This window comes from Heliconius melpomene, chromosome 16 (genome assembly GCF_056956725.1).
Source record: "Heliconius melpomene rosina isolate 202511_hmr_F chromosome 16, ASM5695672v1, whole genome shotgun sequence".
Lineage (NCBI taxonomy): Eukaryota > Metazoa > Arthropoda > Insecta > Lepidoptera > Nymphalidae > Heliconius > Heliconius melpomene.
Genome location: NC_140404.1, coordinates 10,823,547 through 10,837,490, shown reverse-complemented (window position 1 = coordinate 10,837,490; position 13,944 = coordinate 10,823,547). Strand labels below are relative to the sequence as shown.

The following is a 13,944-nucleotide window of genomic DNA, read 5'->3' as shown; positions in this document are numbered from 1 at the left end:
AAATAATAAATGAATCAATTGACAAAATACTTCGACAAAAATAAAAATATATAAATTGAAAAACTAATTGAAAAAAAAAATTAAAAACTTTAAAAAAATTACAATTAGATAAATAATTTTTAAAGAATAAATATGATATTATATTAATATTGGGACATACTTTGTAAGTAACTAACTTATGTTCATCACTTAGGGGCGGAAATACTATAGAAACTATTATCTTCCCTTTCATATCTTCGTTAAGAAAATTCTTCATCGTTATGGTTTTTTTCGTTGATGAGGATGTCACTACAAATAAAAAAATAATCAAGTTTGAGTTACACTCGCCCTCCGCGGGTTCAGCACTAATTTCATGATTTTAATTGAATTCAATTCAAGGGGAAGTATATACAACTTTCTTCTGTGCTCGAAACATTCATACGAGCTTGAAAAATAAGGGTTCCGTTTTTTTTTCAAATACAGAATTCTAATATTGTAAGTAAAGAAAATTATTACTGCAAAATATTAGTATTTGTTTGTTTTAAATCAGATTAATGAAAATATATTATAAATTAAATTTAATATAAGTAGTGTTTCTATTACATTCAGTCAGACGTGCTTCTAGCGACCTACGATAGTCTCCTATTCCTTGATGCAAAGCACGAAAAGAGGAAAAATATAGTGCCGAATTACCCTCATTGCCTGCCTGCCTGCCTTGCCTGAGCACAAATCGAACCCAATATGATTTAAAAAAATGAACAGTACTTACTAATATTTAATTCCGCGCCAACAGTTTCCAAAAGTAAAAATATATCAGACTTAAAATCGGAATGCTCATTTTTCAACATTAAGTTACCAGCGATTGTTGCTCTCTGAAATATACATTTTGAAAATAACATAATTTATGAAAGGACTCTCTTTACTTTGTCCTGTTTACTTATAAAAAAATATCAATATTTAAAGAAAAAAAAAACTACAAGGCTAAATTCGAGCACATCCAAGACTTAACAAAAGATAATGTATATAGTGAATCTTTTTTCTCGAATAGGTTATAGGCTAGGAAAGAATATAGTTTACAAACATTGATTACGTCTTTATCAGCAATATTTGAAACATACATGACATGTGAAATTTTGAATCAAGTGGCCTTGTAACACACATGCCCTAATTGTTCCCAATTAAAACAATTATAAAACAAACAAACTCACATTTCTCACAGGTATATGAGCAACTAGTTTTAAATGATCCCTCAAAATACTGAGATAATTGAAATATTCCTCATCGGATTGACTTTCAAATATATTTAGAACTTCCGTCAAAGTATTACCAGCTCCAATTACCAAATTCTGATCCAAATAATAGCCTTGTAAATCTTTAATGCCATTAATATCTATTAATACTTGGGGATATTCCAATATTGGATATACTCCTGTAAAGATTGAGTTAGTATTATAAAACTATATCTTGGCGTTATTTTAAATTAAAATAATGTTGATACTTTTTTTCTCATTGTTTGGATCAATTAATTTATATCATTTTTTGTTCATATTAAAATGCGTGTTGTGTGGCGTAACTTAACGCTGTATGCTTTTCAAAATAGATTGAGAAGATAAATTTAAATTTAATTTCATTCTCATTCATTTGTTTTTAAAATAACACAATAAAGATACAACCTACCTTTGCCAGTATTACCTCCAATCAGCATATAAGAATTTTTACCCTTCTCATTCCAAATAGCAAACACATCAGCTAAGTTGAGTACTTTATACCAGTCTCTATCATCACTCAATTTAATGTACAACGGTTCTGCAAATATTTCGTTTTTAGTTACGAAACACCAATCTGAATCCCCACATTTTTCTTTTAAGCAGCTTTCTTTAGTTTTATTACAAACTCTTAATTCTTCAATATCTGGTATGTCGCTGACAGGAAAGTCAGATGCAAAAGTTTTTAGGGCATCTAATATTGGTCTATATCCAGTACATCTACAGATGTTACTACCAAACGATTGTTCCATCTCGAGCATGGTTGGTTTTTTATTTTGGAGTATGCTGAAATATTACAATTGTTAATTTTTTTTTCAGGTTCACTCGGTATCCAGTTTATAGCAGAGTAGACGGAGGGACCTTAGTGTTAAGACAGTGCATTCCACTTTTTTATTTAATTTCCGAGACATTACCAGTTGTGTAGTGGAACTCAACGCCGCGCTTATCTTCTTGAGCTGTTTGTATGAAAGATCCCAGATCAGTATAATTTTAATATCAGAGGAAAATTTTGAAAGTAATGAATTATCACTATTTTCCTCTTTCTAACTGTATAGTGAGAAAAGTTGGTAGCAATAAAAAATATATGAGGTATTCTAGGCGCAGCGGCACTGATGTCTGATTTTAAACATAGTTGTGGGTTTGATTTCCACTTGAGACGATGAATTATTATCGTGTCCTCGCCCTATCAATGAATGGCAGCGTGGCATCTCCTACAAAGCAAACTTTAAAAAAAATGGGCGGTACGGTAGGGTGTGTAAAATACTAGGTTACCATCACTCTGCTACATGCGGGATACGGCAATCCAGGAGAAAGAGTCCAACAGAATAACTTACCATTAATTTTGAATGACAACAGTAAGGAAAAACAAAAAGAGATATACCTACCTATAAAGGGCCATAACCCATCCTGGGGAGCAATATCCGCACTGCGACCCATGATGTTCAGCTAAAACCTTCTGGATAGGATGGTAACCTTTTAAGCGATTGCCTATTTCCTCAACCGTTGTTATTTCCCAATCGTTACACGATGTTATTGGTACTAGACACTAAAATAAAAAAAAAATAAAGTAAATCCTATGAATTTTCTAAAAATACAATTAAAATAAACGAAATTGTTTTTGCATATTTTACATATTTTAACTAAGAGAGACGAGATATCCTGAGTGCCCGAAGCTACTCGGATCTCAAGTCCAGTTATTGTTATAAAAATGATTAATTTCACACAATACACCCCGCCTGAAGACTTCGTCGTCAAATGGCGACCACCTAATACCAAAATATTCTTTTAATAAGTTCCTGAGATTAGCGCGTTAAGCTTAACTCATTTTTAGCTACATAAAATTAATATAGATTTATAAAAATAAATGAAATGTTATTTATATTTGGACTGGAGTTCTGGGTTCGACTCACACTTAGGTGAATGAAGTGTTTTTTTTTTGGTATTTAACATAATTAACTTTTATTGATATTTAACTTTTATTTTAATTTGACCATTTAATATCCTCAAAATTGAGAGGAAATCGGAAACGGATTTTAGCACTGGGTTTCCTATACCTATCCTGCTATATGCTTAACAAAATCTTACCGTATTAACACCTTCAGGGGTAGCACCAGAAGATTTCACAGCACTCACAATGCAAGCCCCACACCCACCCTCCAGACACATGTATTTAGTACCACGTAGTTCTATAGTGTGACGTATGTAATCCAACAGTGTTGTGTTGGAAGACACTTCTGACCCCACTTAAATAATAAAAAAAAAATTATGAAATTTTATGATCAATCTACAAGGATGAAAGAATGAGTGCTTCGTTCTATTTTTTATTATTGCATATAATTCGTATTATATAGTTTCTTTTCGTCACCAATTATTTTTGGTAGATGTATATAAGCCGTCGTGCCGCAGCGGCAGAAGGGTGTGACTGTCACGCGACGGTTGTGAGCTCGATTCACTCGAGGAATAAAAATATTTACTTACATTAAAACTTTTATTTCTTCGCTCTGTTGTCGTGGCAAAGAGCGGCGCTGAGTTTGAAATTTGGAGGAAAGTGGGGAACAGAATGTCTTCCCACGGCCTACCAGATTAACAAAATAGGGCAAAAACATTTTAAAATGTTTGAACGTAGTCAACCTCTAACTATGACCGCGACAGTTGTGAGTTCGATTTTCATTAACGGACATTGAATACTTTTTATTTCTTGACATGACTAAGACTAACTAATTCGTTCCTTCCCTTTCAAAACTTTTTCAATTTCACACTGTATCCCGCATATAGTAGGGTAGGCAGGGGGACCTGGGAACCTTGTGTTAAGGTACTCCGTTCCAACTAAGACACCGCGGCGTGGTGCCGCGCTTTGCTTCGTAACCAGAGTGATGAGATTAAAATATTAAATATTTAATTTCCTGGAGTAAGAGTCGAACCCATAACCTATAGCATTTACAGTTCCCTGGCGCTGGTATCCCTGCACTACAACTTGCTTCATACTACTTATAGGACGTACATAAAACAATTATTATTAAAATACAAATAAAAAGAAATATAAAAATAAAATAATATTATGCGTAGAATATTTTCTAAAACTACTTTACAATTAATTTAGATAAAAAATATATTATTTTTTTTATTAAAATTTATTTCCAAAATAACTAAATAATTATAAAAAATAAAAATTGTCAAAAATATACCGGAATATTCATTTCCGTTGATCTTAAACTTCACTCTATCCATGTTGACACCGCGGCCTTTGTTAAGTAACTGAAGAGAACCAACTGTATGAAGTGTACGCTAAACGTTTTAGTGTTATCAAAAATATTTGTGCCTTTAGTCGTTTTTAATTAAAATGAAATATTTCAATGATTGTTTCAATCATTAAATAAGAAATGTATTTTTTTAAACAAAATAAATTAAGAGGCCAGTTGTGGCGCAAGGGCACAAAACGCGACTGGTTGTGGGTTCGATCCCCACTCGCGCAAATGGAATATTTATTTTACTTTATGCGGCAGAAAATGAAGAACGGAGTGTCTTAACACTAGTTTCCCTCTGCCTACCCTGCTGTGTGCAGAATACAGCGCAAGTTAATTTTTTTTGGAAATTAAAATAAAAAAATATATAAACAAATAAAATAAAAAAAATACAACTACTTAACATGCCAGCCATTTTATAAAAAATGATAAATTATAGTTAACCACTATACCTGGTGAAAAAAATAAAAATAAAAAAAGCAATCTAAAATAAAATACCAAAACAAACAAAAAAAAACATTGAACTTTTATTTTTAAACATAATAATCAAAAATGAACGCTGAACGCAAGTTATGTTCATTATAATATTTGTAAATTGACAGCTGTCACTTGTCAGTAATAAAATGGAATCATAAACTCCTCATTCTTCTTATAAAAAAAAGAACAAACACAACAATTTACAATTTACTAAGTACAGAATAAAAATAAAAACAATTTTCTACCTACAATAACTTTAGTGCTTAATAAAATATATTAAAAATAAAATAAATATATTACAAATATAGAAGATAATCTAAGGCAATTAGGCCGACAACATGAAGCATAAAGGCATTACAATAAACACGAAGCCACTTACTTCTTCACAATTCTTTTGGCTCTTTGTCTTTGTCGATTGAGAATTTTAGGTCCCTTGTCTCAGTACACAGTGTGGGAGATAACTGATGGAATAGAAAGAGCTGTAGTTACAAACCGGTGTTTCGAACCGGCTGGACCCAGCACTAATATGACACCATGTGTCCAAAACATTCAAGTCAGGAATTCTGACATTGTCACTCCCGTGCCTTTTAAGTCTATCTTAGATAGTCAAATTTTGTTTCGTAAAGAGAAGCCCTCGAATTTGACAACAATATTGTCAATCTCAATTTATTGGCAAATGCAGCAAAATAAAAGTATTAAGGTATGCGGGCGAAACCGCGAGTGGGCCGCCAGTATATAATAAAAAAAATCGATTCTCTACATAAAAGATATAAATAAAAAATAACGTATGCTAATATATCGATAACAGAGGCAAAAACCATTATGCAGAATTATTGTACTTGATAAAACTTAAAGACTTCACATATAGTTGCTTCACATATAGTTGCACTTGCTACCTGGATTTATCGCAGCAATTACTCAATAAATTAGAGCGCCTACAAAATCTTGTCATAAGATTTATATTTGCACTGAGGAAATTTAATCATATCAGTGAGCATCGATCGAGGCTCGGATGGCTTCCTATCAAAGAACGTCGGAATGTTCATACTCTAACTCTTCTCTACTCTATCCTCTTCCATCCTGAAACTCCAACTTACCTTAAAGAACGCTTTACCTTTCTCGGCTCTGAATCCCGTCTTGCCCCAACTCTCCGATCCCAAAGTGATAATGTCCTGGAAATACCTTTGTGTCGTACCCGTTGTTACAGTGAGTCATTCACTGTCCAAGCTGCGAAGCTATGGAATACCTTACCGCGAGCTATAAGGCAGTCTAAATCTTTAAATATATTTAAATATAAAGTTAAAAATTACTATCTTAGTATGTAGTATTTTTATATATTTCGACGTAATTGTCATGTATCTGTGCACTTATTCTATTTATTTATTTATTTATTTATTTATTTATTTATTTTTATTATGTATGTGTATTGTATGTAGTTTATGAGATAGTATTTATGCAGGTGTATAAATATATATATGTTTGATCGCGCCATGCCCTGTCTTTTAAATTGATTCTTCTAAGATTAGGTTGCCTGGAAGAGATCACTTTTAGTGATAAGGCCGCCCTTTCACATTTATTTTTTGTACGATTTTTTGTTTTTGTTAAATATGTTTAATATGGTGTGAAATAAAGAGTTTTTATGTTTATGTTATAGTTGTGCAAGAGAGACACATCTTATCTACGCTTTATGGATCATCTGGGAACAAACACGATTACGCTATTGATATGTTGTGTAATTTTTTTTTAGCCTCACGTTGTATTTCACATATTGCTAAGTACGCAGACATCTCATGTTTAGCTGCAGATATTAACGCCGCATATCGTCTTCTAACAAGAGCATGAAAATAAAAATATTTCATTCCCCTAAGTTTTTTATTTCACACTAGTGAGTACTTTACTTCGACTATAATAACCAATCCCACTTTGTCTAGTACAAAATAAAAATGTCTAGAGACAGCTAGTTGTATTTACTGCTATTTAGGTGTCATGTAAAACTATGAATATTAACACATTAAAAAAATATCGATAAAAAAGACATGACAAGTTAATAACATCGTTTAGAATAATAATGGAAAAAAAACGCTGTTAATGAAGTACGTTATCACATATTTGGAACTATTGAGTGAATTTTCAAATTTTCTGAGTTTATTTATGGCAAAGCTGATTTATCTGTCACTGTGAAAAATAAAATAAGGCCAGTCTAGAGGACCACAAAGTTTAAACGTAACAAATTATTATGTTCCAAATTTTAAATGAAATAATTTATAAAAATAGTGAATGAATCAATAAAAAATGCCAAGAATGACTAAAAATCTACATATTACATAATTTACTAAGAACTCAAAACATAGAAAAACTAAAATTTGGTTAATAACTCAGAAATGTATTACTTTATAAATATCCAGGCATTTGAAATTTTATACAACGGCCATAGTGCGAGTGAGTACAGGAAGTCGACGCAAATTGGTGTGGCGAAAAGGAAATGACACAACAAGAGCTTTGCTCTGTAAGCCAGCTTGCTTTTAATTATATTTCCTGGGCTCTACCGTATGTCTTTATGAATATAAAAAATGGACTGATCTGATCTCTACCAGAATAAAATAATGAAATTTATTTAAGTATAATTATTGCTCCGAGTAATCCTAGTATCAAGTCCAACCAAAAACTCCATTCCTTAATCGCAGCTTAGATTATCATTTTAGTTCCTACAGATTAGCCTTATTGTAATACAATAGCCTTTGGACAATTGTAATAAAAACCCTGTAGTTACTTATAGATTTCTGCTGATGATTCACATTAAAACATTTTTTATAAATTTTCAGCAAGCCAAGCACTCGAGGACATTTTGAACTACATTTTATTTAAAGAGACCCAACGTATACGCTTAAATATGAATTAAATATCTGACCCAGACAAAATTCGTAATGGCAACGATAAAAAATTAAATTATATATTGATATTTAATATGCAACGAAAGTGTGTCCTAATTTCTTTATAAATATGCAGTACCGTATAGTAATAACTTACCAAATTATGCATTTTAACTGCAAATTGTGCTACAAAATTCGATTAAAAATGCTTCTATAGCAACGTTCACACTGTTGTTTGGGTTACATTAAAACAAAAAACGGAACTCTTATAGAATCACTTTGTTTTCGGCATATCTGTGTCTGTATGTCTGTAAACACCATTTAACTTAAAATTTCGTTAAATTCAGCTTAAAATAGCTAAAATTAATATCAAATATTTAGATCTAGGGTTTCTTGAAACCCACAAAAAATTGTACCGTGCTTTAACTTTTCGCAAGAGCAAGAAAATGAAAATAATTCAATCCACCGAATATAATTCGAATCCACTATCATCAGTGCCGAATAGTGCGATTCTTTCTTCAATTCTTATCTCAAATTTGAACCCTGCAACCCCGAATTAGTAGTGCATTCAAAAATTAACACAAATTTCATGAATTTCGTCATTGAAGTGATTTTAAAATTTAAACAATAATAATAATAATGTAAATTATTATTATTATTGTTTAAATAATAATAATGTAAATTAAAAGCCCAGTGAGTATATGGCTAACGTCACAAACCGTATTGACTTTCTGAAACAGAAACTCTATGCATTGGCAAAACGCATTAGAAGATATAGAGAACGATGGGATCGATACAATCAGAATAGTGCCTTTCAAAAGAACCAACGGAGTGTATACAGGAAATGGGAACGTTCTGGGGATAGTGTGGTTAATTGCGAGATCCCGAATCCAGATGCTAGTGCTGGTTTTTGGCGTAGTATATGGTCGGCTCCTGTTGAACACACTGAGGGTGAATGGTTTTATGATATTGCGAAAAATTGCGAAAATATTATACCAATGAGATCAATAAAAATAAGCGAAATTGACGTGAGGTGTGCTATTCGTTATGCTAGTAATTGGAAATGTCCCGGAAATTATGCAACCCATCTAGGGTTGCATAATTTCTGGCTGAAGTGGTTTCGCAGTTCACATTCCGTTTTCGCAACACAATTCCAGGATGCCCTTGACTCTGGATCGTTACCAACATTTTCGACAACAGGTGTAACATTCCTGTCATACAAATCCGGATGTACTACGGAGCCTAAAAACTATCGCCCAATAACATGCTTACCTACCATCTATAAGCTCCTTACATCTATTCTGAATAAAAAAATCACAGGACATATTGTTCGTAACAAAATTTTGGCACCGACTCAGAATGGATGTAAGGCTGGTGGCCGTGGTACAATGGAACTTCTTCTCATTGACACAACTATAAGCCAACAGGTAAGACGGAATAGGAAAAATCTCACTACTGCTTGGATAGACTATAAGAAGGCATATGATTCAGTGCCACATACATGGCTCATGAAGGTCTTGGAGTTATATAAGATTGATATGACTTTGAGATCATTTTTGGAGGCTTGTATGGGACAATGGGTCACTGTCCTTCGTCATCTAGGGGAGTGTGATATTCCTGCAACATCTGAACTGATAAGGATAAAGAGGGGTATATTTCAGGGTGACAGTCTGAGTCCTTTATGGTTTTGCCTAGCTCTGAATCCTCTTAGCACTATGTTAGAGGATTCAGGTTTAGGCTTTCGTCTTCACCGGGGGGGTAAGGTCATATCTCACTTGCTGTACATGGATGATCTGAAATTATTTGCGTCAAAACGTTCTGATCTTATGCGGCTACTAAAGGTAACTCAAACTTTTAGTAGTGATATAAGAATGGAATTTGGCGTCGATAAATGTGCTAGCATGCATGTAGTGCGGGGGAGTGTGATAAGATATGATAATATTTGCATTGATAATATTTGCATGGAATGTCTGAAGCATTGGGTATTGATGAGCGGAGCATAAAGCAATTGGTGAAGGAGCGTTTCTTTAGTCGCCTGAAAAAAGTGCTTGGCAGCCTTTTATCTGGTGGCAACAAGGTGCGTGCTTTCAACGGTTGGGTTATGCCGCTTTTAGCCTATACTTTTGGCATTGTAAGATGGACGCAGACTGAGTTAGACTCCGTAGATCGCCAAATAAGTAAATTGTTGACGACATACCGAATGCACCATCCGCGTTCGTCTGTAATGAGACTGTATATCCCGCGTAAGTGTGGAGGTCGTGGCTTTTTGAATGTCAAGAACCTCCATAACCACGAGGTATGCAGTCTTAGAGAATATTTTCTCAAGATTGACGTGGATATGCACAAGGATGTGGTAACAGTTGACAAAGGCCTTACTCCTCTTTCCTTGGGCAAAGAGAACTGGCGTCGGCCTGTAGTACTTACTACTTCTGATCGCATGGCTGTATGAAAGAGCAAGGAGCTGCATGGTAGATTCCATAGAGCCCTAGTGGGCCAGGACGTGAATACTGCTTCATCATTATCTTGGTTACAGTTCGGGGATCTTTTCGGAGAAACTGAAGGTTTTGTCTGTGCAATTATGGACAAAGTTATCAAGACACGGAACTACCAGAGACATATTATGAAAGATGGCACTATCGACATCTGCCGGGCGTGTCATCGACCTGGGGAGTCCCTCAGACATATTGTCTCTGGTTGTTCTCATCTTGCTAATGGTGAGTATTTGCATAGACACAATCAAGTAGCCAAGATAATACACCAGCAACTTGCTCTTCAATATGGCCTTGTAGAATTGGAGGTGCCTTACTACAGGTACAATCCCATGTCTGTTCTTGAAAATAGCTGTGCTTTGCTCTACTGGGATCGGTCTATTATTACTGACAGGCATATTGTTGCCAATAGACCTGATATAGTATTAGTAGACCGAGTGGCGCGCCGCGCAGTGATTGTTGACGTTACTATCCCACATGATGACAATCTCGTGAAGGCCGAAAAAGAAAAACAATCTAAATATTTGGACCTAGCCCATGAGATTACCGCCATGTGGGATGTCAATGCGACTATCATTGTGCCGATAGTGGTTTCGGTTAACGGTCTAATAGCGAAAAGCCTCGACCAACACCTTAAGAGGACTCTTCGTTGGATCAAGAACCGGATACAGAAGGCAGTGTTACTTGAGACGGCACGTATTGTGCGGCGGTTCCAGTCGCTGTAAAAGCCAATAGGGCTAACAGCATTATCCACATGTTCGAAAAAAAAAAAAAAATGCGGCGGTTCCTCTTTCTGGAGCCCTAGCCACCGATGGCTTGGACCCCTGTCCCGCCCTTGGAAGAGTGGTTTTTTTATATTTTTAAATGTATCTTTTTTATAATAATTTATATTTAAAAATGTAAAATTTATTCACATATTTAATAAAAGTATATTCAGTATGTAAATTATTACAAAGAAGTCATTACTTTATTTATTATAATTTAGCTGATGGTTCTACTATGATTTTATATCAGGTGAACATAGATCTACAGATAAATTTTCATTCCAATCCGTCCAGTAGTTCCATAGATATGTGAGTAAAACCATTTATTTCTTAGTATTATACATATATAGACAATTTATAATTCGTAAAATAATTATGATACTAACTTTCACTTGCGGTATGCATACAGTACCTTCATTGATTACGATAAGGAAAAAATAATGAAATAATAAACAAATGTATTTTAGGTAAAGTTGCACACCTCACTGGTTTTCAGTCATATATATTCCATTTCCGTTATTAATTGCATACAACTATTTCAGAGCTTCTACGAAATTAAAAAATTCTAAATCTAATTCTAATTCTAAATCTAAATCTAAATACAGATTCGATTGCCATTAAAAAAAATTTACGAATTTTAGTTAAAATTTGAAAGAAAATTGCACCAGGGCGCAGCGAACGGGCGAACGGTGCTACTCCAAACGTGACGTTTATAGATTGAATTTTTACTAGGGGAAATTAAATATTTAATATTTTCAATTCCACTGTTCATTAAGAAAATGGAAAACGGAACGGAAATACGTAAAGTGTGTAGACCCCATAATATATCCCATTTTATAGGTTCCCTCTGCCTATCATGTTATGCGAAATGTGTGAATACAAAAAAAGTTTGATTTCGCCTCTAAGCGATTCTGAGATAAATCTTCTTGACAGACTGACAACAACATGATGATCCTATAACTTTTCCGTTTTTACTCTTTTAGGTACGGAACCCTTAAAACTTGATGCTGCTTTTACTTTATCTATATATATAAAATCAAAAGGTCACTCACTCATCACGAAATCTCAGAAACTACATGTGCTAGGAATCTGAAATTTTGCATAGGAGTTACTTATAGGACGTAGGTGCTCGCTAAGACAGGAATTTGCAATATTCAACTTCTGAGGGGTTGTTTTTGGGGTCGAAAGTTTGTATGAAACTTCGTTACTACAAATGTGAGGAGTCTCAAATTTTGCATAGACGTCACTAGGACGTAGTCATGGAGACAGAAATTAATAATAACATAGTTCACGCGGGTGAAACCGCGAGCGGGCCGCTAGTCTATATATAAACGACGCGCAAGGTATCATTACAACAGTATGTTTTTTTACAAAGCGGAAAATAAACATGAAATATAAGAACGACTTACGTTGCAACTTGTTAGAATATTACAATATATATAATATGTACATAAGAAACATAAAAAGAAACCTAGAGTTGAATTGGATTAACAATTCATTGATTTTATTAAGACACTTTTTAACTACTTTGCTACTTGTTAGAATTTATTAATTAGCAAAAAAAATATTATGTGTATGAAATAGACTGTATCGATAGTGAATACATCCCCAATAAAAAAGCACTAAGTATAAAATTATGTAAAATAGCTTTATATCGTATCAAGTTGTGCTGACCGCGTTGATAAATTTAAGAGAGTGATAAAATATTCTTTTTTTTTTAAATATAGCGACAGTTTTAGTGCTAAATAATATGAATAACAATATACAGTGAAAGATAGTCAAGGGAGGCTTATCACTAAGCAAATTACAGAAAAGAATATATTCCTCCGCCACGAGCAGTTTGGTATGTTCTGTATACTCTCCTCCTCATTATTTTTACACGACCTTTCTCCAGTATCATTAACACTGTTTTCGAAGGCCAACTTAGGTCTTCTCCTATCTCAACGAGTGTAGAGACTTTAGGTTCCCTCTACCTTCCCTGCTGCGTGCAGGATACAGCGTGAAGCTGATTTTTTTGCTCACTTTTCCTTCATTCTTTCATCATTCATTCATCGACATGCCCAAACCACCTGAGCACGTTTTTCATCATCCTCATCATGACATAATCGCTAGTAACTGCATTCTATGTATCTGTTCATTGCAGATTTGATTAGCTAAACTGACCCCGCGTAACCTACAAAGAGATCGCATATCCACAGCATTCTTATGTAATATCCTAGTTTCACTACTTAATTAAGATGAAATGGAGTAATTTTGTAAGAATGGACTCTTTGCCGGCAGACCTAAAATAGTATACTTAGTGATAAGTAAATGTTGCACGCCTACATGCGATTAGTGATAAGTCAGCCGTAAATGATAAAAAAATGGAATACTCATAACAAAAGTAGGTGTATAGCGAATATTAGTACTAGAGAAAAAATATTAATTATTTTAAATATCGCTATCGCGCGTTCGCGATTATTGGTTAATATCTTGGTTTTATTGATATTCATTTCTAGGCCAATTTTTGAGCTTTCGTCGTCCAGCGATCTCATCATTTCTTCTAGGTCTTTAGCAGTTTCAGCGATTACGGCAATATCATCAGCGAACCTTAGATAGTTTAGATATTGACCATTTATGAGCACTCCCTTCTTTTTCCAGTCTAGTTTTTGAAAAATATTCTCAAGCACCACTATAAACAGCTTTGGGGAGAGAGGGTCTCCCTGTCTTACTCCTCGTTCTATGTTTATTTCGTCTCCTCTAGTTTCTAACTTAACTCTGCTCGTACTATTTGTATAAATATATTTCAAAATATTGATGTATTTAGAGTTAATATTTGATTGTCGTAGTGCATTCCAAATTGAGCAGTGGCTGATGCT

The 13,944-nt window shown here is 34.0% G+C and overlaps 1 protein-coding gene across 2 annotated transcripts in view; it reads right to left on the bottom strand.

Moving 5' to 3' along the window:
* LOC146531055 (xanthine dehydrogenase-like) overlaps window positions 1–13,944 on the bottom strand; it is an 87,815-nt gene that overhangs the window by 7,938 nt on the left and 65,933 nt on the right. The window contains exons 1-7 of one of the 2 annotated variants that reach the window (XM_085199716.1): window positions 4,430–4,540; window positions 3,330–3,487; window positions 2,630–2,790; window positions 1,657–2,030; window positions 1,188–1,408; window positions 749–851; window positions 161–288 (exon numbers count right to left, since the gene is read on the bottom strand). In XM_085199716.1, coding sequence (XP_085055842.1) covers window positions 161–288; window positions 749–851; window positions 1,188–1,408; window positions 1,657–2,030; window positions 2,630–2,790; window positions 3,330–3,487; window positions 4,430–4,472 — 1,188 coding nt within the window. In that variant the 5' untranslated portion in view covers window positions 4,473–4,540. Of the gene's footprint in view, window positions 1–160; window positions 289–748; window positions 852–1,187; window positions 1,409–1,656; window positions 2,031–2,629; window positions 2,791–3,329; window positions 3,488–4,429; window positions 4,541–13,944 lie in introns of those variants that run through there. The other variant, XM_085199717.1, reaches the window with a different exon arrangement.